Genomic DNA, 25,459 nt, shown 5'->3' with positions numbered 1-25,459 from the left:
GTGGAAATGATGGATTTGTCATGATTTATTTTGTTATATGTGAGCATGGAGATGTTTTATCTTATGACTTCAAAGACAAACTGTGTCACAGGGCGCAAATATAATTTACATGAAACTAGAGCACTGCCAAGCCATCCCTCTTCATAGTGCATATTTTGAACAGCAGAACAGTTGGAGTTTTGTTTTTTTGGGGGGGGGCTGCCTGAGTTTGGAGCCCTGAAGGCAGCTCAAGCCACAGCTGATGTCCATAGAGGATCCATTATAGTGGCTCAGGAAAGTCAAGGTATTGAGCAGTCAGGGAGGGCTGGTTCTGGGTCACACATCTTCCCACTGCTTCTGACCACAGCTCTGGTCCCAAAGAGAAACAGCAGTGCAGGAACTGCTCTGTTCCATGACACTGAAAATGTCCCTCAGGTGCTCTCTGCAGACTGAAAGTGCTGCATTCAGGGCTTCCCCATGCTGATGAGTTGTCTCAGAATAGGAGTTTGTAAAAGAAATTTGTAAATAGGCAGGGGCAATATAAAAAAGTGTTTTTTCTCTTGGGGCAGAGGGTGGTAGATACCCTCAGATCCACTGCAGGGAAATTAAGCTGTGGGTTTTTGCTATTTCATGGGTAAAGTGCAGGCTTGAAAGGATGATCCTCTTTACTGTCTTTCCTCTCTCCTGGCAGTGGGGTGTTTCTTAGCCTAGGGAGAGCATCCACAAATAGTGGAATTCTTTTTGTGTTCAATGGTGTTCACATTTTCTGCACAAAATTGCAGTTTTGGGTGGGCAGCTGCAGGTGAAGAGTCTGCAGATTCAGTCACTCACACATGTAGAGTCTTGAAGTGCACAGAGAAGTGCCAGTATTGGCAAAAGCCTCTGTGCTCATTTCCACCTTCTTTTGGACTGATGTTCCCACATAAGAGCTGGGAATGTTCCTATGGGCAACTGAACAGTAAAAATCACAGTAGGAAGGAAAAGAGTCCTGATTTGCAGCTATCATGGTGAGGTACAGTTAGGTGTCAGTCTCATCCCAGATTCCAGAACCTATTTCTTCAGGAACAGGATAAAAGTGTGAATAATGTCAATAAGGAATGAAATTAGTAGCTGATCCAACAAATAAATATTATTTAGAGTTCAGTCTTGCAAAAGACTAAGACACCCTTTATTTGAAAGCTGATTTTCTTTATAAAATTAGGTTTTTAATTAGAGGCTCTTTCTGCCTACAAACTGTTATTTATTGTGGACCTGTTCCTCAGTGACAGCTGGAACTGTCTTTGCAGTCACAGGCTATCAGCAAGACCAGAAATGTCCCTCGTGGTTATAAAAATATTAAACATTCAAAATGTATCCGAGCTCTTCCAGTGCCTCCTTTTGGACAGGAGACTTATCCCAATTTTGTCACTGCATTTAGGATGAAGCAGTTGGAGGGAAACCTCCACAAATTCCTGTTTTATTCTTCTTTCATAAGCAAAGCTTTGCTGCCAAGTTATTAACAAGGGGCTTCCAAAATACAGCCCAGGGGAGATCATTCCAAATTTTAGACTGCTTGGCCTGAGCCTTATTAATAAGGAGCTCCTGGAGAGCTTCCTCTGTTCTATCAGGGGATTTCGGCAGCCTGTGGGGCTGACTGCAAATTCCCTGGAAGATATTGCTCCTACTGTTTGTCTGGCCATGCTTAATGCTGAACCTTTTACTGGGGGCCCTCTGAAATTTTCCTCCCCACTGAGGTTTCAGAATGCATGAAGCCATTACAGGAAGCCAGCAGCGTTAATGCCTAGATTGTTTTTTATTTATTGAAACAATTTATTATAATAGCAATAACAGCCTCGGCCTGGGGCATTTCCTGGGGAATTAATGGCAGTCTGCGCTGATGCTCCCAGCAGATTGTTAGCCCTCAGGAAACAAGCTCTGTAATTGCTGCTGGTTTGGTTGGAAAAATAAAATAAAATGTGTTTTTATTTTTTTTGTCCAGTTTGAGTGCCTAGAAAATGGTGGCTTTTGTGTAGAGGGTTATGTAGAGCATATATCTTTTGTCTGCCTGGACTAATTTTAGGCTTGAATCAGTGACATTTTTATCAATGCTTCCAGTCCAGAGAGAGAAAAACATGGAAGGAGAAAGGTAGCCCCAGCCAAAGAGACTGGCAGAAACTGGGTTCTGCTGGAAGCTTGGAGCTGTCATCTACAACATTGGAATAAAAAGCTTCAGTGGTCAAAATCCATGTTTTAATGAGTGTATATACACACACAAGAATGCATATCAAAATTGTGCTAACTCCTGGTACTCATGTCCATACACTTTTAAAGAACTTTTTTCCAAGTATAGTGAGTGTTTTGAGAAACTTCACTGTTGGTGTGATGAATCTGGGCCACCTTCGAGCTTTTGGAAGGTGCTGAGCATCCATTTGCTGAAGAAGGTGCCTGGTTTTGGTCTTTGCAAGTAGAACATGCAGTGGGTTAGGCTCTCAAATCAGCTCTTATTGCTGATTTGGCTACTTTAAGTGAGAAAAAGCAGAGGCTGTGGTTTTTAGCTTAGGTTGCTCTTTCTGATGTGAAAAAAAAAAAAAAAGAGATGCTGCTGTGCAAGTGGATTGTATGTATGATAAATGTCAAGGCTGCAGCTGAACACAGGGTTACATCTCCGTGAGGAAGTCCAGACAGTGTCTCAGATGTTGACAGAGTAGCTGTAGGAGCTCATAAATGCCACTGGAGCCCAAAAATTCAATTACAGCTCTTGCACTGCATGAAGGGCTGCACAGACGAGCACAAGCAGGGGAAGAAAAATGGTTGCTTAAGTAGCAATGGAGGTAAAATTGCTCATGAACTGGATACAGTAGCATGGAAAAAGGAGTGTGGAGGAGAAAGGCAAGGCAAGGGCAAAAGTGGGGTCAGAGAATCCACATGTGTCTGTGTCTCAGGCTCCAATCTATGCTTTTTTATGAGTTGCTCTAAAGGAGCAGGCAGTGGAACTAATGCAACCAAATCAAACCCATGTGTGTGCAGGATGTGGTGCTCAGGGAAGTGTTCATGGCATCCTCTCAGCCAGGCAGAGCCAAGGCAGGCTGCACCCAGTGCCTTCCAGTACAAACACCCCAGTTCTGCTCCTTTGCTCACAATCTCATGATCCAGGTGTACCCAGAGCCCTTAGGGGTACCTGCAAAATGAGCTGGGTGATTACTGACCTCAGTTAAATTGCACATGGATGTAAAAGTGTTATCAGGTAGAGACTCTGCTTTTCCTTTATTTTTTTTTTTTCTTTACTGTTCACATAGGACTGGATGGGCAGCAGCAGCTTTTGCTTTTTCCTCCTACTGCACAAAGGAGGCTGCAGTTTTGAGTCCTAACCCTTGCATTCAGAGTAGCCATTGCCTCCAGTGGAGGCAGGATTTCACTCAGCCAGGCTGCTGCAGGGGCCATTGGCACATTCTCCTTGCCTGCTCTGGTGTCTTCTCTTTTACCTTTGATTATTTGTCAAAATATCTTAGTTTAAAGCCTGTGGCTTTGCTCTCACTTGACCTTCCAATACTGCAGCATTTCATAGAGATGTTTGGTTGGAAGATACCTTACAGACCATATAAAGACCATCAGTTCTACCCCCCTGTCATGGACCCACTGGCACATTCAGTTCAGTCTCCTGCTTGTTCTTTGCATTACAGCTGAGTTTGCAGGAGGCCAGTCCACCTCTTTCTGTTTTTGGATTTATCTACTGCACTTTCCTCATCTTTATTTGTCCTATCTTCAGCCTGATTTTTCCCCATGTCATCCACACCAACCACTCTTGGATTAGTCTAATGATTTATTAGCCAATTTTCAGAATATCTTGACATGTTCTCCCACCTTGGCTCATCAGTCACCTTTGAGATTCATTTGGGAGAGAAGTGAAAAGCACAAAGGCTTTCATCTCTGTAGCTGCTCCATGAACACCTCCAGGCACTGAACTACAGGCTGCTTAGAACAGCACAAGTGTTTGGGCTCTGACCACGGAGTCAAAGAATAATTTCAGTTGGAAGAGGCCTCTGCAGGTCACCAGGTCCAATCCCCTGATCAGAACATTGCTAACTCCTAATTTAGAGCCAGCTTTGAAATTAGAGCAGGGTCTTTCCCTGTTGAGTTTTGAGCATGTCCAAATAGTTTCCAGTTCACCTTTGACACACTGTGCTTTAGGAGATTGGCTGGAAAGGGCACTTCTAAAAGCACTGTGCAGGGAAGTGAAGCCTGTTAGCTACAGAGATCTTTTGGGGCCAAATGTCAGGGTCTCATCTGGCGGAAGTGTTGTGGATCCATCTCTGGGTTCAAGAGAATAAAACTCATCTGAGGAACTGACTCCATCCTTGAGCTCAAGACACCCAGCAGACCCTGCAGAGTAGAGCTGGCCTTGACACTTCTGCTTAGTTCATCGTTACCCATTTAGTGCACCAATAAACCAGGATGATTCAGCCCAGGGGAATGGCAGTAACAACATTTATCATAATTACACATCTAAGTAGTCCCATGAACCAAAAAAAAAAAAAAAAAGGAAAAAAAAAGGAGGTGGTACATAAACAAGATGGCCTAGTTTGAAAGGCATTGTGGATCCTTTAGAGTCTTGCTATATCACCTCAGAAATGTGGCTGTGCAGGACTCATCCTGTTGGTGCACTAACTCCAGCTCTGCCTGTGGAATACAGGTAGATATTTTGGTGGTCTGGGCAGGGAGCCAGCACTCTTGCCTTAGATAAGCAAATGAAGTCTATGAATAAATAATGTGCATTTTTGCCATGCTGCCAAGCCTCCCATTTCAGCTGGGCCACAGCACAGGGCACATAAAGTTTTGTAATCATCCTTATGCCTGGTGTGAAGGCAGTGGATGCGACAGCAAGATGCAGGCTGTGCAGCAGCCCCATGGGAATCAGATTTCATTCTGTGGGCTGCTCCCTTCCCTTCCAAAACACAACTGTAGCAAACACTCATTCTTCATGTGGACAAATGCCTTGGCAGCAAATCCATGGTTTAAATTCCTGATTGCCCTGTGGGGAGGAGGCAGGAGGGCATGGAAGTAAGACTGGAAACTCGGCCCCTCCAGAAACTGTGGTGGTGCGTGCATGGAGGGGCCGTGTGTGTTCTGTTTTTGAGGGGTTCTTTTCCTCCATCATTTCCTTTCTCCCTGCAGAAAACCCCGAGCGGGCTGCGCTGTATTTCGTGTCCGGAGTGTGCATTGGACTGGTGCTGACGCTGCTGGCCCTGGTGCTCAGGGTGTCCTGCCGGACGGACTGCAAGCGCTCCTCCTCCAAAAAACCTCCCCGGGAGCGGGAGAGCGACAGCGACAGCAGCGACAGCGACGACGACTCGGACACCACGTCGGACCTGTCTGCCCGCAGGCACCGCAGGTTCGAGAGGACTTTGAACATGAACGTGTTCACCTCGGCCGAGGAGCTGGAGCGGGCGCAGCGGCTGGAGGAGCGGGAGCGCATCATCCGCGAGATCTGGATGAACGGCCAGCCCGACATTCCCGGCACCAGGAGCCTCAACCGCTACTACTGAGCCATGAGGGCTCCAGCGCTCCTGCCCTGCTCCCCGGGGCTGCCCACACCTCGGAGAGGAGAGCGAGGGGACAGCACAACACGGGTGTCTCCCCTTTCTGTCAGGTGTGCCACCTGGAGCGGTGCGGATGGACAGCCGTGATGATTCCCCATCTCTCTCTCTCCCTGACATATCGGCATCAACCCTGTTCCCAGACGCTTTCTGGATTCAACAAAGTGATTGCCAAGTCCATTTCCGAGTAGCAGGCAGGGAGGAGGCATTGGCAGCTCCCCCACGTGGGATGTGGCACTGGGCACACCATGGTGCAAATGCTCCTTTCTTGGCTGGACGTCTCCATTTAGGATTTTTTGGTTTCCCTTTTCCGAGGACTGTGGGAGAATTGTGAACAAAATGACAACTCTGGAAAGATGATTTGGGGGAGGTGCATCCTGACCGATTGTCTTGTGACTTCAGAAGCCACGAGATTAACCTAATTAAAACCCAACAGCAAATAGGACTTGTTAAGAACTGGGGGATGGGAGGGAGGGGGATTCTTCCATCGTGAAATCATCTCGGTGCTTGGATGTTTGCCATAGTGTGTTCAGTTATTTATGGCTGTCTTTTCATCTTCCTTTTCAATGGGAACATTTAGTTTTTTTACTGACACCTCAGGGATAAAATCCTATTATTTTTTTGAGTCTGCTCTCCCTACTGGCCCCGGTCAAACACAACCCAACCCATCTCCAACAGTGAAATTCTGGTAACATAAGAGATGTGTCAGTCACTAGTGAGAAGTTAACAACCTCAAAGAGGTTGAAAAAAAGTTTTCTTTTTGTTTTAAATATATATATATATATTTGAAGATGCTGCACAGGAATGTGCCTTATTCTTTTTTTGTTGTTGTTATTGTTGTTAAACTACAGTTTTCCTATGGATAGCAATGCACAATGTTTTATATATTTTATTAAAAAAATAAAATTAAAAAAAATTCTGTGTTTACCAGAGGAAAACCAACACAGAAGAAGCCATGTCTGACAACAAAATGGGTAATAAATGCTAAATAAACTCTGGTTTGCTTCAATACAATTGAATTTGCATCCTCACTTTTGGCATAGGTGTTGCTTGAGGGAGATCTTTGGAAGAGTAGCACACCTCTGCAAGCAATCAATGTTGATGTTTCTGCATGCAGGGAAGTGGCAGCACCTTTTCTTTTTGGCTGCAGCCCATCTATCAACTTCTGTGGTGCACATTGGCAGGAGAGCTGAGCAATGTGTTGGTTACTCAAGGGGTCACCTCAACATGATTTCATTACGTGATTTTATCATGCTTTGAGTCTGTGCCCCATGCTCACATCATACCTGGGCCAGAAGCAAATGTTGAATGAACTAAACAAACAAACAAACAAAAAGAAGTGTGGAAGAAAAGGTGCAATGTTTTAGTGCTTCTTCAGTAGTACCCTGGAGTTGTCACTGGGATATCTCCATCCTCTTCACTCCCCAAGCCACAGTTCACATCACCTCAGCTGAAGCACTTGGTGTTTCTCACATTTGCAGGGTGTTGCTGTAGCCTGCATGGCTTTGGGGTCTGCTCCTCTGTCATTTAGGCAGGGAAATATTAGTTCCAGAATCTTTAGGCTTTGCAAGGAAAATAAAGATCAAAAACTCTGACTACCCAGAGCTTTTCCCAAGCTTTAAGGAGAGATGGAAATGGGTGGACCTGCCCACAAGATGACTGAGGATGTTATAAGGGATGGTGTGCTGTGCCAAACAGCTGCATGGTGGGACAGGCCCCTGGCACATGGGGGCTTCTTGGCACTCTTTGGGATCACTGGGGCTTTTCCCTTGATGGAAAGCTGGTTGGGAGTGCCCACAAAACTCCTCATGGCTCTTGCAGGCTGCGAGCAAAGCTGAGTACCTGCAGCTGGTGGCACTGGCACTGTCTGAGGTCAGGCTGCCTGGTGAGGGGTGGCTTCACCGGGGAAGGCAATCTGAGCACTGTGGAGTGATTCTGGGTCTGGTCCTGTGAAGATTTGAATGGAAAGGCTCAGTGTTGGAATGGAATGTAATTTTCGCATCTAATATGTAGAAATAAAGCAGGAGGCAGGTCCCAAGCCCTGATGCATTGCCAGGTGCTTTAGCTGGAATGTTGAACACACTCTGCTGAGGGTGTTGAGGAGCAAAGACAGGGTGAGGTCAGTGGGGTCAGTTCTGTTTGCCATGTGTTTTCCCCTACAGTGATACAGTTCCTCCACCCTGGTGATTCAAGGACAGCATTTTTTCAGATTTAGAATGCTCTGTCCTGGGACATAGCTTTCAAAACTGGTTTTAAAAATGTTATAAATGAATGCATTTATGTGTATGATTTTCCCAAATGACTTTTTGTTTGACCAGAGGAAAGAACAACTATGGTAAATCTAAGTATACCTGATATGCAACTGTGGGATTAAAATATCTGCTTCAAATGTAAATCACAGCCAAACTTGAGTTGCAAATGGATGAACAGTCCTCCCTTAGCATTGCTAGTGCTGCTGTAAATCTTCCAGATGAAGTTTGAAATAAAAAGGAGCAGGGTTGAGCAGACAAGCCCATCACAGCCTTGCCCTAGGTAAAAAAATGCAATACAAGTAGTCTCACTGTTTTTACTCCATGAGCAATACCTTAATGTACTTTCTAGCTCCAATTTTGTCTCAGGGACTTGCATTTCTAAGAAAACTTTGACTAAAGAAAAAGAAAAACTGCAATCCTTTGAGCTGTGGAAAAAACTTTAAGTCGTAATATCTTTAATTAAGGTAGATATTTCTTGATTTGTCTCAGAAGTGCTCAATAGTTTGTCTGAGGGACAAAACACAGTCAAAATTCATGGGGCAAGAGTTTGATGGTTTGTCTTTATCTCTAGCAATGGAGCAAAACCAGTCACCTGGAGTATGGAAGGACTGGATTCACTGGAGGTGGGGTAAAATCTGTATTTCTTACCCTGAAAAAGAATATCTTAAGCATACAGAGGTTTGGACTTCTCTGGTTTCTACCTTCTGTGTTGTGCCCAATGTGTCATGTGAACATTAAAATACAGAGCCAGGGAGCAGGGAACAATTGCTTTTCTACAAGCCTACTGTGAATCCCTCTTGTAGGAGGTTATGTATAGCTCTGATCTCCTATTTCCATGCTTAATTAATTTCTTACATTTAAATGAAATATTATTTCCAGAATAACACTCTTCAAATTCCCCAGGACAGATAAAGGAGTTGAAATAATTTTTTTCCCGTTTTCTGAATGAAATTCCTAATTTACATTTTGGGTGAAGAGATGCTGAATTCATTTTCAATGTGGATCTGGTTTTTGTGCCTCAGTTTAACTTTAGAATTTTATAACAGGATAACAGAGCAATCCTGGACTTGAAGCTGATCATAGAGGGATGAACATGACATTATATTTAAAGGGGTGCATTTGCCACGTGCCACCTGCTGGAGCCAAGGCTTGAGGCAGTGAACAGTGAAGTGCCTGTGCTGGACGCTTCCACACCTCTTGCAACTGCAGGATACTTGGATTAGTAACAAGAGAGCCATGCAGTTGTACCATGTTAGCTTAGTGAATGAGTGTGACGGGTTGGAAATCTGAGGGTTGCACTCCTGGGAGCAGATGAGCACGTGGAAGAGATGAGTCAGGCTTTCAGAGCCTCGACTGCACGTTCATTATCCTCCTGCCTGGTGGGGCAGATGGGGCTGGTTGCAGAAGCCATGGCTGTGCAGGGAGAGGTGGCAGAGTGAAGGTTGCTCCAGCCAGACCCCCACCCTGCTCTCCTGCTCTCTTCCCATGGTCACTGATTTCTCAGGGCTGTTTCCCCTCCTGCCACCATCCGGCCATCGGCACTTACTTCCTTTGTGGACCTGTGTTCAATGTACCCTGAAAATCTCAGTAATATGGTGTTTGCTGCCTTTCCCATGTCCACCCTGGTGTTCATACCCTCGATGAATTCCAGCTGGTTAATGAGGCATGCCTTTCCTTTCCAGAAACCACAGTGCCACTACTTAACCCCTTGCCTGCCATCCTTGCCAGGACCCCAGGGGCTACACAAATAGAATGAGCTCCCTGAGCCATGGTCCTGCCAGGATGTACAGCATATGCCTGTGGTGCTGCAGGGAATCTGAATTTCCTCTTGTGCTGCATGGAGCATCTCAAGTTTCTGGAGGTGTCACAAGCAATTAATCATCTAAGACTGGCCCAGAAATCCTTTTGCTAAGAATCATCGTGGAGGTTTCTTCACAGTGAAGTTTTAATAAGCTGATCTGAATTTCTACTGTCCTTAGATACCCCAAAAAAATAATTCCCAATGTTGCTTGCCTTTGCTTGTACACTCATTAGAAGTGGTGCAGCTTGCTCCTTCACACAATTTCCTCTATTTTTTGCAGTTGTCTCAAGGACTCTCAGTTAAACACAACCAATCAAAAAGGCAGAAAAGGTTTTGGTTCCTCACAGGGCAGCTCACCATTGTTTGCTTTCCTACACCCCTGAGCTGAAGGTGCTTCTTGCTCTGAGTGATGTGGTGGTTTAGTAGTATTTAAACAAATATTTAGGCAAATCAGTTGCTTTGGAGGTTTTCAGTTGCTGGGCACTGAATGGATCTATTCCAGTGACAGTGATGTAATGTCACCATTTGGATTATTGCACCAGGGAGCCTGGGGCACTGGGGTGATGTCACTGGGAATGATGTGTGTCATCACCATGGAATCTGCTTGGAGGGGTGTGTGCCACTGCTACTCTAGGGGTACACTTGCTCATATCATGAGAGCCAGCCAGTTCCCCAGGTGGATCTCTCCAGAAGGATGGATGGCTTTGTCCTCAAAACAAACTGGAGTGCAACTGGCCCATGATTTCCCTTGGGAGGTCTGTGTTTGCTGAGGGGAGGGATAAGATACATTCCTTCTTCAGGTTCCTGGAAATATGGACAGAATACCTCCAGAGACACGTTTAATGGATGCCAACACTGATTCTCTTTTCCCTCTGTCTGATCACTGGTGGGGAGCTCAGGAAGGTCTCTGGAATGAGGGAGGTGCTGCACCAATGTGCTCCACACTGAACCTCTGATCAGACCCCTGGATGATTGGGAGTGAGGGACAGGGGACTCCTGCTGCTGATGTACCCCACCTGTAACCCTCAAACAAGCCTCCCTGGTGCTGAGGGTTCACCAGGAGCCAGGGGAAAGGGGCAACTCTTCGATGACAAAGGCTGTTGACACAGTACTGGGGCACTAGGGTCAGGACCATGAGCATGGCCAGGCAAATGTGACACCCCCACTGCTACTGCAACCTGCCAAAAATGGCAAGGTTTCCTGGCCTGCTCCTCTGGAACCAGGTCCTGAGGGACATGAGGGGCAGTCTGATATTTTTGGTGCTAAGCTAGGTGTCTGCTGGAGAAGACACTAATTTGGGGGGTGGGAGTAGACTGGTGGTAAGTTGCTCACCTACATGTTTGTGTCAGTGATGGCTCCACACTGCACCTGTGCACTTGCACTATGTGGCTGCTTCCCAAACCACTCAGGCCTGTCAGAATCATCCAGAAAACATTCCAAAGTCATAGAATGATATCAATATCTTGAGTTGCAAGGGACTGAAGGATCATCAAGTCCCAATCCTGGCTCTGCACACCCCACAAGTCACACCCTGTGCCTGACAGCATTGTCCAAACTGAGGTCTGTCAGGCTGGTGCTGTGACCGCTGCCCTGGGGAGCCTGTTCAGTGCCCAGCCACCCTCTGGGTGAAGAACCTTTTCCCAATGTCCACCCTAAACATCCCCTGACACAACTTCAGGCCACTCCCTTGGGTCCTGTCACTGTCACCATGGAGCAGAGATGCCTGCCCCTCCTCTTCCCCTCACAAGGAAGTTGTAAGTGAAGTGAGGTCTCACCTCAGTCTCCTCCAGGCTGAACAGACCAAGTGACCTCTGCTGCTCCTCCTAGGCTGAGAGCCTTCACCAATATGAATACATTTTTAATTCCAGAAATTCACCACCTGATTTTATGTTTTGTTACACTTGCTTTGTATCCTCCCCTTCTACCCTAATGAAAAAATTAATTGGTAAAACTAAAGCCTCAGGATCCCTCCCAAAGTCTAAGCAAATCCAAGTGTGTTTTTTTTTATTTCATTCTAGAATAACAGAATCTAAATAAAGTGCTTGGAAAAATATTTCTGTGTGGATTTTTATTCTTTTTGATTTAAAGGCATTAATTTTAAAAGAGAGTTCTCCAAAGAGTATGTGACCTTTTCTTATCAACTGTACTGCTAGAGGAACTTCTAATCAGTGGGGAGGAGTATGCTACTGTCCTAGTGCCCAATCCACCATTCTTATGAAGCATTTTTAATTTTACATGTCCTAGTCCCTCCTATATTACTCCTTTGCTCAGCAACCTCTTAGAGTCCTCATCCCATTTCACCCCTTGATTACCCAGCTTTGGCCAGGGCTGTAATATGTGGCAGACCACATTCCTGTGACTGACTTTTTGTCTTTTACTTTTCCTAGGTGGCTGGGGTCCTGTGCTACCTGTTTTTTGCCAGCTGCTGAGAAAACATTGAATTATGCCACTGGGATGGACCTTGGCTTTCAATAGTTCATCTGCCACTTTTCTGTTGAAAAATATGTGCATTGGGGGCAGGGGTGGTGGAAGGGAAAAAAATTGAAAACCTGGATTGGGATAGTTTTTCTGTCAAAGGACATTGTCTGAGAAAAGCTGGGTGGCTGAGAAGGAGAGGAAATCCTCAGAGCTTGAGAAGGGAAATGCAGTCTTGGGGGGAACCTGTTTCTGCCAAGGCTTTGTGTCCTTTGCCAAATGCAGTCATTGCCCCTTTGGCACCTCCTGAGAGCTTCAATCACTTCTCCTTCATAATAAGTTTATGTTTCTGGAGCAAAAACTTTCTGAGGACAAAGAGTGACAGCAGATGGGGGAAAAAGTCAAGTTTCTTTCTTTGAGCTGTAAGAAAACACCTCTCCCTTTTCATTATGACTTCATGAAGAAATATAAGCTATAAGGATGTGATGGAAATTGGCATTTAAAAGCCCTGAAATGGGACATCTAAATGAAAAGGTATCTTTGCAGTTTCTGCCAGAGCATTCCCTTGGTGTGTTTATTTTCTGGTGGTGTTTGGAGTCTGAAGTTACTCTGTATCATGAGTGAAACCAAAACTCCCCATGGCACTTTCTGGGAATGTGGTGCCATGCTGGAAAAACATCCTTTGGCTTTTGAAAAGGCAGTAATTTGTGCATTCCATTTCTTGTAAAAGTCTTTGAAATTCCTTTTTATGACGAATGGTCCTCTCCTCATTTCTGGTGTGAGGGGACTTTTTAAATGAATGGATTGTTTAGAAGGGACAGAAGTAGTTCTCTTTCCTCCTGCATTTTTGAAGCCTCTAGACCACCCATGATCAGCAGAGTTCAGAGGCATCTGATGGTTTTTCAGAACTGTTCTTTGTATTAATTTCTTTCTTTGCTGGCTGCTCTGAAGTAACAGACCCAACTGGACCCCTCTGAGTGTTGCTGTTTCAGGCCACAGCTCTCCTGGGTGTCCCAGCTCCCAAAGTGATTACAGCACCAGTAATATATCTGTGCATTCCTGGCATCTTTTAAAAGGACAGTTTAAGAGAAAAAGTTCAAGAGGGATCAAGCAAACCAATGTGAGTCAAATAGGGTGAATTTGCATCCAAACCAATGCAGGATTTTTCCCCTGGAACTGGAAGTGGTCTGGCAATGACAAGTTTTCTTCTGAGAACTAACTGAAAAAACAGAAAAAGTAATTGCAACTGATAGTGCCTTGAAGACAATACATTTCCCCAAACAGCAGCTCCAGAGGATGTATTGTATTTGCAGGGACCCTTGTGGCAGGAAGGAATGATGAATCTGACTCCAGGTTCTCAGAAGGCTAATTTATTATTTTATGATACTGAATTATATTAAAGAATACTACACTAAACTATACTAAAGAATACAGAAAGGATACTCACAGAATGCTAAAAAAAAAAAATAATGAAAACTCATTACTCTTTCCAGAGTCTCGACACAGCCTGGCACTGGTTGACCAAAGAGTGAAAACAACTCACAGCAGAAGCCAATGAAACAATCACCTGTGGGTAAACAATCTCCAAACACATTCCAGATGAGTAAAACACAGGAGAAGCAAATGAGATAATATTGTTTTCCTTTTTCTTGGAGGCGTCTCAGCTTCCCAGGAGAAAAACCCTGGGTGAAGGGATTTTTCAGAAAATGTGAATGCCACAAGGATGCTTTTCCTGCCAGGGAAGCTTTAATGCTGTCTGACAAGACCCTGAAAGCTGCCACCCACAATCTTGGAGTGCTTCTGAGACTCCCCTGATGTTTCCTGGGCTGCAGTGCCGGGGTAGTGGTCCCTTGTGCAAACACCAGCAGCACAAGCAGGGATGGGGCTGGTGAGGAGGAGCCTCTCCCCAAATCACTTCCTGAGGGCTGGGGCCACCAGGGAATGGACCCTGGCTCAGAGGAGAGGGGAGGGGAGGAGAGGTCTGAGAAACAGAGAACTTCCTGAATCTAGGCACCCTGATTCCCAGGTCCCTCTCCCCAGCATCCAGGCATTCCAAACCCCTCCCAGCTATAACCCTCCTTCTGGAAGCTTCCTTGCCTGGTGACACAGGCCATGGCACAGTCTCCACTAGGTTACTCGTTTCTTTTGGATGAAAGCTCAAGCCTCAAAAACTTTGTTTCTAGAACATGAGCCACTTTCATCAATGAAAACTTTTTCTGGTGAGGAATAAGTCATCTCTACCTTCCAGAAAAGAAAAATCTCATTTCTTCTTGGTGTGGTGGAGCTGTATGGCCAGCCAGTGGAATGTGATTTACCACAGGCTTATTTCTACACTGGCAATGAAACATGCTCAGTTTTCCAGGATGGAAAGATGCCATTTGCATGTGAACTAATTATATTTACTTCCTTACTGTAAATTGCCATTGAAAAGCAAAAGCAGCAGTGAGAGCAGTCAGTGTTTATGACTAATACACCCACACAGGTCTCCTCCAGTGAAAGGATGAAGGACTAAATAGTTTCTGAATGTGCCATTTTGATTTGGGTCATTTCTAGTTCATTATAGTGACAGGAAAACCCCCATAGTTTTTGACTTGTAATCTGAAATATTTCAATTAAAAACTGCCTAACAGGGATGAAGGGATGAATTGAGAAACCTCATCACAACTAAACCTTTTTTTTTTTTTTTTTTGGTAGGAAAGTAAATGTTTTGCTGGAAACTACTTAGCTAATCCCACACACTAGAGCTGAAGCTAAAATCAGGCTGCACATAAAACCAGACTTTTTGAATAACAGCAAAAATTGGGGATTGGAAGAAATTAACATGTGATGGTTTCTATGTGAAATTTTTAATTAGTGTAGGAGGTTTCTGAATTACACTCTTCCTTCTGTATCAGGTAGAAATTCAGAGAAGGTCTTGATGTAAGAGATATGAAAGAGGTATTAAATGGTCTATTAACAGCTCCTGCTAAATGTATAATGTGTGACACTGTCTTCCATGGGCTAAATGCAGGGTGTGCTCTGGCCCACATGATGGTGATAGAGCAACCCAGAAATAGCAGAGGGCTACCAGTACCCTGAGTAATCAATACCCTGAGCTATCAATGACCTGAGCTATTGATACCCTGAGCTATCAATGACCTGAGCTATTGATATCCTGAGCTATTAATATCCTGAGATATCAGTAGCCTGAGTTATCAATACCCTGAACTATCAGCACTCTGAGCTATCAAGACCCTCTTCAAGTGATGGCCCTGCCCATCAAGTGAGAGTGCCCATCCCTGAGCAGTAGCTGTCCCAATTAATTGAAACTGGCTTGTTATGAAAGTTGTCACAGGAGATTTTCCTTTTATTTAAGAGTTGAGAAGCAGAAATCCGAGTTCACTTCCCTGGCATCATGCTGACAAACTCACTGGAGGCCCTTGGTGGGACCAGGGTCCATCACTGCTTGCTGGCGTTTGTAGCCATCAGTCACTGAGCTCAGAGAGGAGAAATGACATCTTGTGTCCAAAGCATGTTTTGGGGCTGTGAGAGACTGGCAGGATGGGGGAGGCTGGTGTGCATGGAGCACTCTGCCAGCCCTCAGAGATGGAGCCTCTCCAGCCATCCTTGCTCATGGAGACAATAGTGTGGCAGAGGAATATTGTTAGTGAGGAGCTGTCCTGCCCCCCAAGCTCAGGCATTCAAAATAAAACCAGTATGAGGGTTGACAGCACCTCTGAGTCCCCCAGGGAAGGATACCATGATAACAGGGTTACATGCTCTGGTTCCATTCTGCTGGGGTAACAAGGAGGTGTCTCTGAGCAGATACTGCTCCTTCAGGCTTCATTTTCTGGATTTGAGTGCCAACACCCTGTCAAAGCCTATCATAGCTGCAATCACTCCTTCCTCCTCTTCTCAGGTCATGGGAGTGTTGAGGTGCTTTGCAAACAGAACATTTCCAATGTGCCTGGAAGGACAGCAGGGTGTTGTTTAGCCCATCTCAGAGCTGGGGTGAAAGCAGGGAAAAACCCCATCTCTGCAGCTTTGTTTGGGCATGGCATCATGAACTGGTATTGTGTCTAGTGCCTGGCCACTACCCAGAGAGACTGACCATCAAGTTCAGCAGACAAGACAAATATAAAGAGAACAGAGAAAAGGAATTCAGGTGTGCAGGGGGATAACAAACACCAGGCAATTTTAATGTGTGGGTGGGAAAGGATCAGTGCATTTTGAATCTCCTATTTATGATTCTCCTATTTATGATTCCTTACTTCAGAGGTTCTTACATCTTTCTTGAGTGTATAGCAATGGCCAGTACTGGATATTTACAATTTATCACTGTGAATAACTGAAGAACTTCTCTGCATCCAAATGCCCTGTGAGATGCTGCACTGAGTGTGTTGACTGTGCAGGCATTGTGCCCATTCAAAATGACACAGGGGTTGGGACACTTGCCTGCGGAAGGTGGGTCTGGGCTGTTGTAGCTCTCTCTTGGTCTGGTCCACTGATGGAAACAAAGGCCCAGACTCAGATCTCTCTGGTTTCACAACACTCCTTTAGATGTCCAAGCTAAGGAATGTCTAAATACCAGAGAGTAATGAGACACATAGATTGAAGTCTCTGGAGTGGAGCAACCATAAAGCTTAGGACAGGTCCTGTTTAGGTCATGGCAACCTGGCATTAATATGTTTCATCAAGCAGAGGTTTTTCCTAAGTATGCTTGGGTGGAAAAGCACTATCTACTGCTCAGAGCTGAAGAAATCTTCAGATATTTCAGGACGACTCTAACCAAATTCTCTTTGTGATGATTGTGAGATATTTCCTAAATGTACTGATGTTGTGGAAGAATGATATTTTTGATTTCTAAGCCAGGTTCTGAATTTATTGCTGATCCTATGGAAATAACAGAAGCACGAGTGCATTTTTGTGTAAAATAAAACTACTTAGGGCAAAACAGTTATAAAAGCTGGTAGAACTTCCATTTGAATGTATGAAATATTGATGGTCTCAAGGTCCAGGGAAGAGACTTGCACTGATTAGCTCAGTGCAGGACTCTGAATATTGCTTTAGAGCCATTTATCTCAAAACCAACTCTCTCCTCTGAGAGAGGGACCTTTGCAACGTGATTTATAATTGCAAACTTCTAAATACAAGATTGCCTTGGTTGTGAATTTTTTAATCTTTCAACTTTAATTCCATGTCATGTGGTTCTAGTGTCCTATTTTATCTTTGGTTTATTCATAACTTGGCCATAATTTCCTTGCTGACCTTCTATCAGTGAATTCATTATGTTTCAAAGGGCACATTGTCCTTCACTGCCTCATAGAAGCACAGGCAAAACTACTTAATGGTGGTGTGTATTTAGAGCAGTCATTGGGCACAGATATTTTATAAACATGACACAGTGAATGGTGCAGCAGCTCACCATGCCCTGAAAATAACGAGTGCCTGTGATTTTTGAGCCTACAAATTATTTTGTGACTCATGTTAGAAAGATCTGAGAATTAGCAACGTTTTTGGTGTCTTTTATCTCTAAAGTCCTCACCTTGATTGTAGATGTTACTCCTTCTGCCTTTGTGCATATGAATCTCTGCAGCACTGAAAGGCTCAGCACCTCAGACAGAAGCCAACCTTTGCTGTTGCTCTTCCTTTTTGGAGTGAGATGAGGTGTTTTATTAATATTGAATTTGTAGCATTCTGAAGAGCACAACTCAGTGTTTACTATAACTGTTCATTCTCACATTTCACTCACAGAATTTAGAAACATTTTTGAGATCACTCCTGATTTCTCTTGCAGGGAGAACTCTTATCCCACACAGAAAGGAAAACTTCAGCTGGAGAACAGGAAGCACATGAAAATGCATGCACATGTACACATATGTACAAAGAAACACACAAAACTGAGCAATGCCTGATGGTCAGCCACTCCTCTAAAAAATGGCCACTGTGTATTCAGCCACAATAATAACAACTCAATTTTACTTTTTGGGGGTTTGCCTCAAATAATTTGTAAGATTTTTTGCTTTTCTGCATGATTGTGGTTAAGGATTTTGCATTCAGCACTGTAAAGCTGCAAAATTTAACAAGTTAAGAGTTTGTTACCAAAAGTCAAGAGCAGCAGTTTGGGATGGGGAGTTCTGGTGGAACAGGACTCTGTACCTCAGCATCCCTTGGGGCAGCAGCAAAAACTCTCCTCTCAAAGGCTGCTGAGGTTTGTAAGGAGCTATTTTTTGCCACATGAATCTGCAGCATTTGAGAATGTACCCCTGCATTAAAAAAAAAAAAAAAAAAAGGTTGAAATCAGGGCTTCAGCGCTGGTCTCTGCAAGCTGTTCCATCATGTTTAATATTGCAGTCTTGCCAATTATTCCTTTGTTATTTTTCATTCAATTGTCATTGTGGTTTGCTCATGAATTTCAGACTAAACCCACCCAACATCCGTGTTGATCAACATCCGTGTTGATTTATGCAAGCATTTCTTTATTCAGGTAAAGCAGATGAGTGTGCTGCAGATCCTTTTGAATAGAGAGCAACTAGGAGAACAGATGGCAAAGGAACATGAATTCCACTTCATGCTGCTTTTTCCCATCACATTATTTTTAGGGATTGATGTTTCATCTGTTTTGTGAATGTATACATAAGAGGTTAAGAAGGTCCTGTGCTATTAATCCATTAATTAAAAGCAAATGAACTATAGAGGAGCTTCTACACTGATCTGTTACAGGATGCAAGAGAATAATAAGATCATTAATGTTGGAAAAATGTCTAAGATCATTAAGCCTGGCCATTAGCCCAGCACTGTCAATTCCACCACTAAACCATGTCCATAAGTGCCACATCTGAGCACTGCTTCAGTAGAGTTATGTTGGTTTAGGTTGAACAAGAGAAAATGGTCAATAATTGCATCAATTAAATCAGTAAAACCTCCACTGCAATTACTGAATCTGCAGGAGTGAGAGGTACAGTGTTCTAGTTTTGCTGAAAAGGAACTCACCTTTATGTCTGGATCAGACATAGTTTTCTCATTTACCTCGTATACAGAATTATGTGTAGGCTCACCTGTGGCTTTGCAGATGGGGCAGGAAGCAGGGACACAGAATTCTAACACCCTGTAGATGTGCATGGACTGGGGACAGTGTCTCTGCCACAGCAACCTTCGTCTAGCTGGGAAAAAAGTGTTGGACAGACAAGAACATTTTCCCATATCTGGGCTTTCTATTATGTTGAGATTGTTTCTTCTGTGCTGTCCTACAGATAAAAAGTCACACAGAGACAGCAGCTTGATGCTTTTGTGCTGCAGTTCTGCACTGTGGGACAGAGATGGTTAATTCAGAGCCTGGGGTGAGACAGTATGTGTCTGCCTGAAAAAGTCTTAGACCTGCTCTTTGCGACCATTTGTTTTGACACCTCTGTCCTTCACTACCCCAGTGATGAAAAGTTTGAATTTGACCAAGCTTCTCCTCAGTTGTCTGCAGTTCCTGATCCTCGTTACAAGTTCTTACTGGTGTTAAGTGAGAGTCAGTGCTGAACAGGAGACTATTTAGTGAAATATTTGAGGGCTGGTATCCAGTGCTTGATTAACATTTGTGCTGTATATTGTCTTTTTGGGTGTCCCATTTGGGCTGCGAGGTAAGGGCAGATAAATTCCAAGAACCAACAGTGGTGACTCTGGCACTGATTAGTTTGGGAAATGTTGCTTGGTTGTGGAAGTAAGTAAGCTGTGTCTGAGATACATCCTTTGAATCTTACTCATGAGCAGCAAGCTGATCTCCAGATGTCCTCAAGAGGTTCCTGGAGCTCTGTCCCACATCTGGGCTCTGTCTGCCTGCCCACGACTGCTCTCAGCTCAGCATCACTGGCTTCTCACAATGAAGCCTGAAGCTGGGCAGGCTGCATTCAAGTAGTGGGCTGCTGAAAAATTAATCCACTCTGACAAATTAACAAAAAGAAGCTTTGGACCCTTCTCAGATCTGTGCTGATTTGAGCTAAGCAGTGTCAGCTCTCCAGTGTTAATCATAAGCAGAAAAACTTGGAATGACCATATTAAATAGGATGTTTTCCTGAGTTTTCTCTCTTCCAACATTTCCAAAGGCAGAGCGGTGTACACAACTTAGTGGCAATTCCCTGTGTGTAGCAAGAAATTTATAATGCTCATCTTGAGCTGTAAAGGGGAAAAAAATCTTTTAAAGACAGAAGTGTAAAAAACTAAGGAGTTGTAGGCACTACTTAAAGTGATCAGTGCTTCTGTTTAGCCTGAAAGAAGTGAAGTGCTCTGAAAAATAACCTTGAAATTGAGCTGGTGAAGGAAAAATACTTTACCAGGGAGTTACTCTCAGTCTGTAATTGTTCAGTCAGATTGAGCTTTGGCTTGTAGCAGTGTGTTGGAAAGTTTTTCATTGTTTTTACCACTCCCCTCTTGTGAAGGGTATAGAAGATGTAGCCATAATGTGTTTTAGGCATTGCAATGCCCAGCTCTCAGATAACATAAAACCTAGGTGAATTCCCAGCCCTGAGCAGGTATCTAGGTCTCTAACAAGGTATCTAGGTCTCTAACAAGGTATCCATCTGCAGGTCACCTCCTTATTGCTTACCTGCTCCAGGACTCCATACTTTGGGGACTACCTCATTGTCTGACTCATGTCTGCTGCCATATGATGCCTGGCACCATCTTGCAAAGACTCAGAGTCAGGAGAAGTTGATTGCTGTGGTCCTTGTCCTGTGGCATCCTCTGATCTTGCTCCATGGACTGGACAGAGGTGGTCACATGTGTGTGTTTTGGGAGAACAAGAGACACTATGTGGTCCTTAGATATTCTGTCCAAGTGTAACAGAACCTCTGAAAGGTGATTCAGTCATCCTGAGGTGGGTATCCAGGGCAGAACAGATTAATTATTCTCTGAGGACTTTCCTGGGCACCACCAAGCCCTTGAGACTTCAGTGTCTGGTTTGTTCCTGGTCCAAGAGGCCAATGCAGTGTCTCAGCACTTTTGCTTAGGGTCAGTGAGAGAAACCTGAGGCTCTGGAGAACTTTGGATGGAGGTGGTTCAGAGAGAGCCCCAGGATATCCTGAGGATGAGCAGAGTTAGGAACCTACTTCTCCCTGCAGCTCTTGCTCCCATTACCTCACATTTTGTAGCGTGTTACCCCAGAGGATCCTGAATCCAATGCCTTTGGCAAATGTTGCATTTGCATTAATATTTTAGCAAATAAAAGAGAGAAAAACTTTGTAGATGTTGCACTGGATCACAGGCTGGTGTAACAACATGGAGTTTCTACATAAGTGACATAATTAATTCTGACTAAATTAAGCTACATTTATAATTAGATTTGAGTTTCTCCATATCTTGTATTGCCTGGGCTTTTGGATCAAGGCTTTGCCATTTAGTGCTGAGGGCAGCTTAATCCTGCCAGAGAGGCTCAGGCTATGTTTTCTTCACATCACTTTGTTTTAGTTCATCTTTTATGACTTTGTTTTTAAAAATGGTTTGTTGTGTTTTTATTTTTTTAATTTTCTATTTTTTTTAATATTTAAAAACAACGAATGAAAGCTAAAAAAAAAAAGCAGTAAAGCAAAAAAAAAAAAATTTAAGGCAAAACTGTCTGTATGAGAAAGCACAGCTTGCATGTCTGCTGAGAAGCAGTTTAAGGTTAGACATCTGCCTTGTAATAGGTTGCGTCTGGACACAAAATGCCAGTGTTCACCAGTAAGCCTCAAGAAATGCAAAGAGCCTAAGCATAAATTTTTTAAGGTCTTTTATAAATCATGCATTTTATTTCCAGGTGCTTTTAGTCCTGAAAACAGATCTTCCCCCTCCTTTGGGAAAGAAACTAAACAAGACAAAACAAAACCCTAGAACATTCCTGTGGAGATTAAAAAAATCATAGTACTTTATTAAAAAAGAAAAAAGTTATGGGAAGAAAGATTATTTCTGATGAGCTCTGGCACTGGAATTTCATAGCTCATTTTATCTAATGGGCAGAAAATATTTCACCTTTGGAGGACTCCTCAGCTCTCAGTGTTAAGTTTTCCAGAGGTACCTGTGAGAAAGCCTTCTTCCTCACCCCTAGACAACAGACATGGACTGCAACTGATGGAGTAAAAGGAGTTTTACAGGCAGATCCTCTCAGGTGTGGGACAGGGAGGGGAATCTCCCTGCCCGGACTTCCCAAGGATACTCTGGTATCCTCGGTTGCCTTTAGCAGCTCCACCCACAGCAGCAAATAAACTGGGGGAGGAGCTGCTTTTGGCTGAGGCCAATTTGTGTCATTTAATCTTGTATTAATCCTTCTAATCCCCAATCCAGGATGGCTGCATTCAAATCAACCATTGGTCCCTGTTCTGTGCCTCGAGTCCCGAGACTTGCCCAGGTCTGACCCGTGACAATTGGGTGCCAATAATCCAGGAGTGTGCATGGCTGAGTGGCACTTTGAGGCCCTTGTCCTCATTTCAGGTAGTCCATTAAGACAGAGAATGAGCTCCAGAGAGGTGCAGAAGAACTGCTGTGGATGCTCAGGTATAGTTCAAGCACTAATTCCTATTGCTGGGTAATCTCCAAAGAGAGAGGAGAACCCAGACCCTGTTCCCTTGGCAGGGCTGCACATCAGCAGCAGTTGGGTGCCTCTCCATGGCTGGGATTCTCCAGTGACCCAGCAAATCAAGTGTGACTCAGATAATCTCTTTTGCCTCCAGACAATGAGGGGAGGAAACCACAGCCAGATGGGAAAGAATGGGGAGAAATTCCCATGTCTTGGTTTCTCCAGCCCCTTACAATGAAAGCAAGGATAGCGGTGATACCATGAGGAGGTGCCTGCAGAATAAGCAGACATGGAGGAGAAGGGTAGGAGAACCACCAGATGAGGTTTAGCTTAATCCCAAAGGGTAAAGCTCCCACTGCTTGGGGCATTGGGACCACATTTAGCTGTGAAAGTGTTTAAATGAGTTAATCATGGCTAAGCTCCTTGTTGAGGATTCCAAATCTTTTCGCTAAAAAGCAGATCATGTTAATCCAAATAAATTTCTCAAATCCACTTTCATTCAGATTATCAAACTTTAGGGCACATTAACTGTTCTCTAACATGTATGTGCAGGCTACATGGCAGCTCTCCCCTTGTTAAATCTTTTAAGCATCTGGATTGAGGGACAGAGCAGTGTTTGGATTAACCCACTCCTTTCATGCTCTCTCTTTTTTGGGTTGGATTTTGTATTCAGTTATGAGGATGGCCTGGCACCTGATCTTTGGCAGATGTTTTTGGCAGAAGGGGGATGAATCACCCCAAGTTAAAGGAGTTGTGAATAATGTGAATTCATAACTTGCTTCAGGCTTTCTTTTTACAATCAGGACAAACCCTGGAAGCCACATAATCCTGTTGATCTGTGAATGGGCACTCAAACCCAGGCTGTTTGAGATCAGATTCTGGATGGTCATCTTCTGGAACAGACATCATTTGCAAAAGCTTAACATCATGACCAAATATCTTTCATAGCTAGAGAAGCTATTAGATTTATAGTTTTTTGAGGCAAATTTCATAGTGGTTGGAAGTACTGATCTGGATTCTTTTGACACTCCAGTGCTGTAGACTAGGGGAGAAGGGCTAAACATTTCCTCACTACCTAATGTACTGTAAACAATTTATTTAAAAGCAAATGTCCAGATGTGCTAAATAATGCAGTGGGCTTGTCCAAAACTCCCATTTCTGAGGCCTGCATGAATAATGCATACTAAAATAAAATGGACAAGAATTTCTAAGTTTGTTTAGAACTGAATTAAGTGCTGATAAATTAACAAACATGGCTGTCAGTGCTAGTTTGGGAGATGAAATATTCTGGGACACCAAACAAAATGGATCACAAACATTCCATGTCCTGAAATAAGCATCTGCAAAATGTCTGCATTAGCATTACTATTGTGAATTTAGTCTGAAGAGACTTCCAAGCCAGAAGGGGCCACTGGATTCACTGGACTATCTCCACAACACAGGGTGTAGAGTTACACTGAATGATTCCTGTCTTGAGTCTTCAGGCTCTGGCTGAGCCAAAGCAAAGGGAGGCAAAAAAGAAAAGATGAATTTTTGCAATGGCTTGGATGAGAATAGAGAGAGGAAAACTTGAGAAGTGGAGGGAGATGAAAGGTGAAGCTCTACATCAGTATCTGAAGGTCACTCACCATATGATGGTTTAAGGTCTAAGGTGCAGCAATTGACCTGCAAAGCAGTGAAGAAAGTATTTCTGTCTCTGGCCATCAGTCACTCTGCTCAGGCTAATGTCTTTTCCCATCTTTGACTTACTGCTGGGGAGCCAATTCCTTTCCTATGAGCCATCACATTGGAGCAATAAATCTGAATTTTTTCTGGGATCAATTGACAACCGCATGCCGGAGAAGGAAATCCTCTTAATTTCCCTTTCACTGCAGTCACATTGTCCAGATAACTGGAAGGTGAAATTAAGGATGGGACTACACCAGAGAGTTCAGAGCAGAATGTGAGTTTCTTCAAAACATGGGAGTATTTGGAGGCAGGCTGAGCCAGAGATGCAAGAAATCAGCATATCAGGAAATATATTCTGGATATCTATTTTGGAAAAATGTTCATTGTCACTGCAAATTGCCAGACTGACAAATCCTGCTGGTTCCACAGGATCTCAGAAATGCCCCATTAGCTTTTTCTTCTACTTGAGAGTTCCCCTCCTGTTCTGTTCCTTTGTGGAAGGTCTCACAGACAGCTGGGAATTGATGGGAACTTTTGTGTGTAGATACCAGGCAGAGACCCCATGGTAAAACCATTAAACTAAATCATCAAACACCAAACCTCTTCATCACTCATCTTGCTTCATTAGGCTTGCAGTTTAGTTGAAAAACACAAATGGAAAAGGGAGATAAACAAAAAACAAAAACAAAACCAAAAACAACAACAACAACAACAAAAAAAAACCAAAAGAAAAAAAACAGGAAGAAAGAAAATGGACATTTTTGCAGAGGCAGAAATTGTGAGGTTGCTTCTGACTCTTTTTCAGAATATAATTGGAGACAGTTTCCTTATCCTCACAATGCGTAGGTGGTCCAAATGAGATTCAACTGCTCTTCGTGCCAGGCTGGTATCCTGATGAACTTTTTCCCTGCCTGGGCAAAGGGAGGATCTGGCAGCTGTGGGGGTGTCTGCCACAACACTCTTGGGCTCTCAGTTTATCCTGCTGTTTAATAGGACCCTGTAGTAAGAGACAATCTCAACCCAGCTGCAGCAGCAGCCTAAATACCCAAGGCAGGCAGGAGAATCAGGACTTTTATTCCTACCCTATGGACAAGAAAGGGAGACCCACAAGGTGAAAGCCAGCTGTGCCCTGGGCTGCAGGTGAGGGGGGAATCTGCCCCTCTGCTCTGCTCTGCTGAGACCCCACCTGCAGTGCTGCACCAGCTCTGGGGTCCCCAGCACAATGGACCCACTGGAGAGAGTCCAGAGGTAGGACAGC

The 25,459-nt window shown here is 44.0% G+C and overlaps 1 protein-coding gene and 2 long non-coding RNA genes across 7 annotated transcripts in view; 2 read left to right on the top strand and 1 right to left on the bottom strand.

Moving 5' to 3' along the window:
• EVA1A (eva-1 homolog A, regulator of programmed cell death) overlaps positions 1-6,566 on the top strand; it is a 199,366-nt gene extending 192,800 nt beyond the window's left edge. For all 4 annotated transcript variants that reach the window (XM_064411759.1, XM_064411758.1, XM_064411761.1 and 1 more), the window contains one exon: positions 5,131-6,566. In XM_064411759.1, the coding sequence (XP_064267829.1) occupies positions 5,131-5,501 (371 nt within the window). In that variant the 3' untranslated portion in view covers positions 5,502-6,566. The remainder of the gene's footprint in view (positions 1-5,130) is intronic.
• A 107-nt stretch (positions 6,567-6,673) lies between these two features.
• On the bottom strand, positions 6,674-10,134 carry LOC135295914 (uncharacterized). 2 transcript variants are annotated; one of them, XR_010357962.1, is made up of 4 exons: positions 9,963-10,134; positions 7,904-8,080; positions 7,395-7,499; positions 6,674-7,072 (listed from the first exon to the last, which is right to left on the bottom strand). It is a non-coding gene; the product is annotated as an uncharacterized LOC135295914 (long non-coding RNA). The 2 variants fall into 2 exon arrangements; XR_010357961.1 differs by lacking the exon at positions 7,395-7,499 and having other exon boundaries at positions 9,963-10,126.
• Positions 10,135-13,648, top strand: LOC135295913 (uncharacterized). Its single transcript, XR_010357960.1, has 3 exons — positions 10,135-10,360; positions 11,993-13,140; positions 13,514-13,648. It is a non-coding gene; the product is annotated as an uncharacterized LOC135295913 (long non-coding RNA).
• The last annotated feature ends 11,811 nt before the right edge of the window (positions 13,649-25,459 follow it).

The sequence above is a fragment of the Passer domesticus genome, chromosome 3 (assembly GCF_036417665.1).
Source record: "Passer domesticus isolate bPasDom1 chromosome 3, bPasDom1.hap1, whole genome shotgun sequence".
Taxonomy (NCBI): domain Eukaryota; kingdom Metazoa; phylum Chordata; class Aves; order Passeriformes; family Passeridae; genus Passer; species Passer domesticus.
The sequence above is the reverse complement of the archived record's forward strand: the minus strand, read 5'-3'. Positions and strand labels throughout refer to the sequence as shown.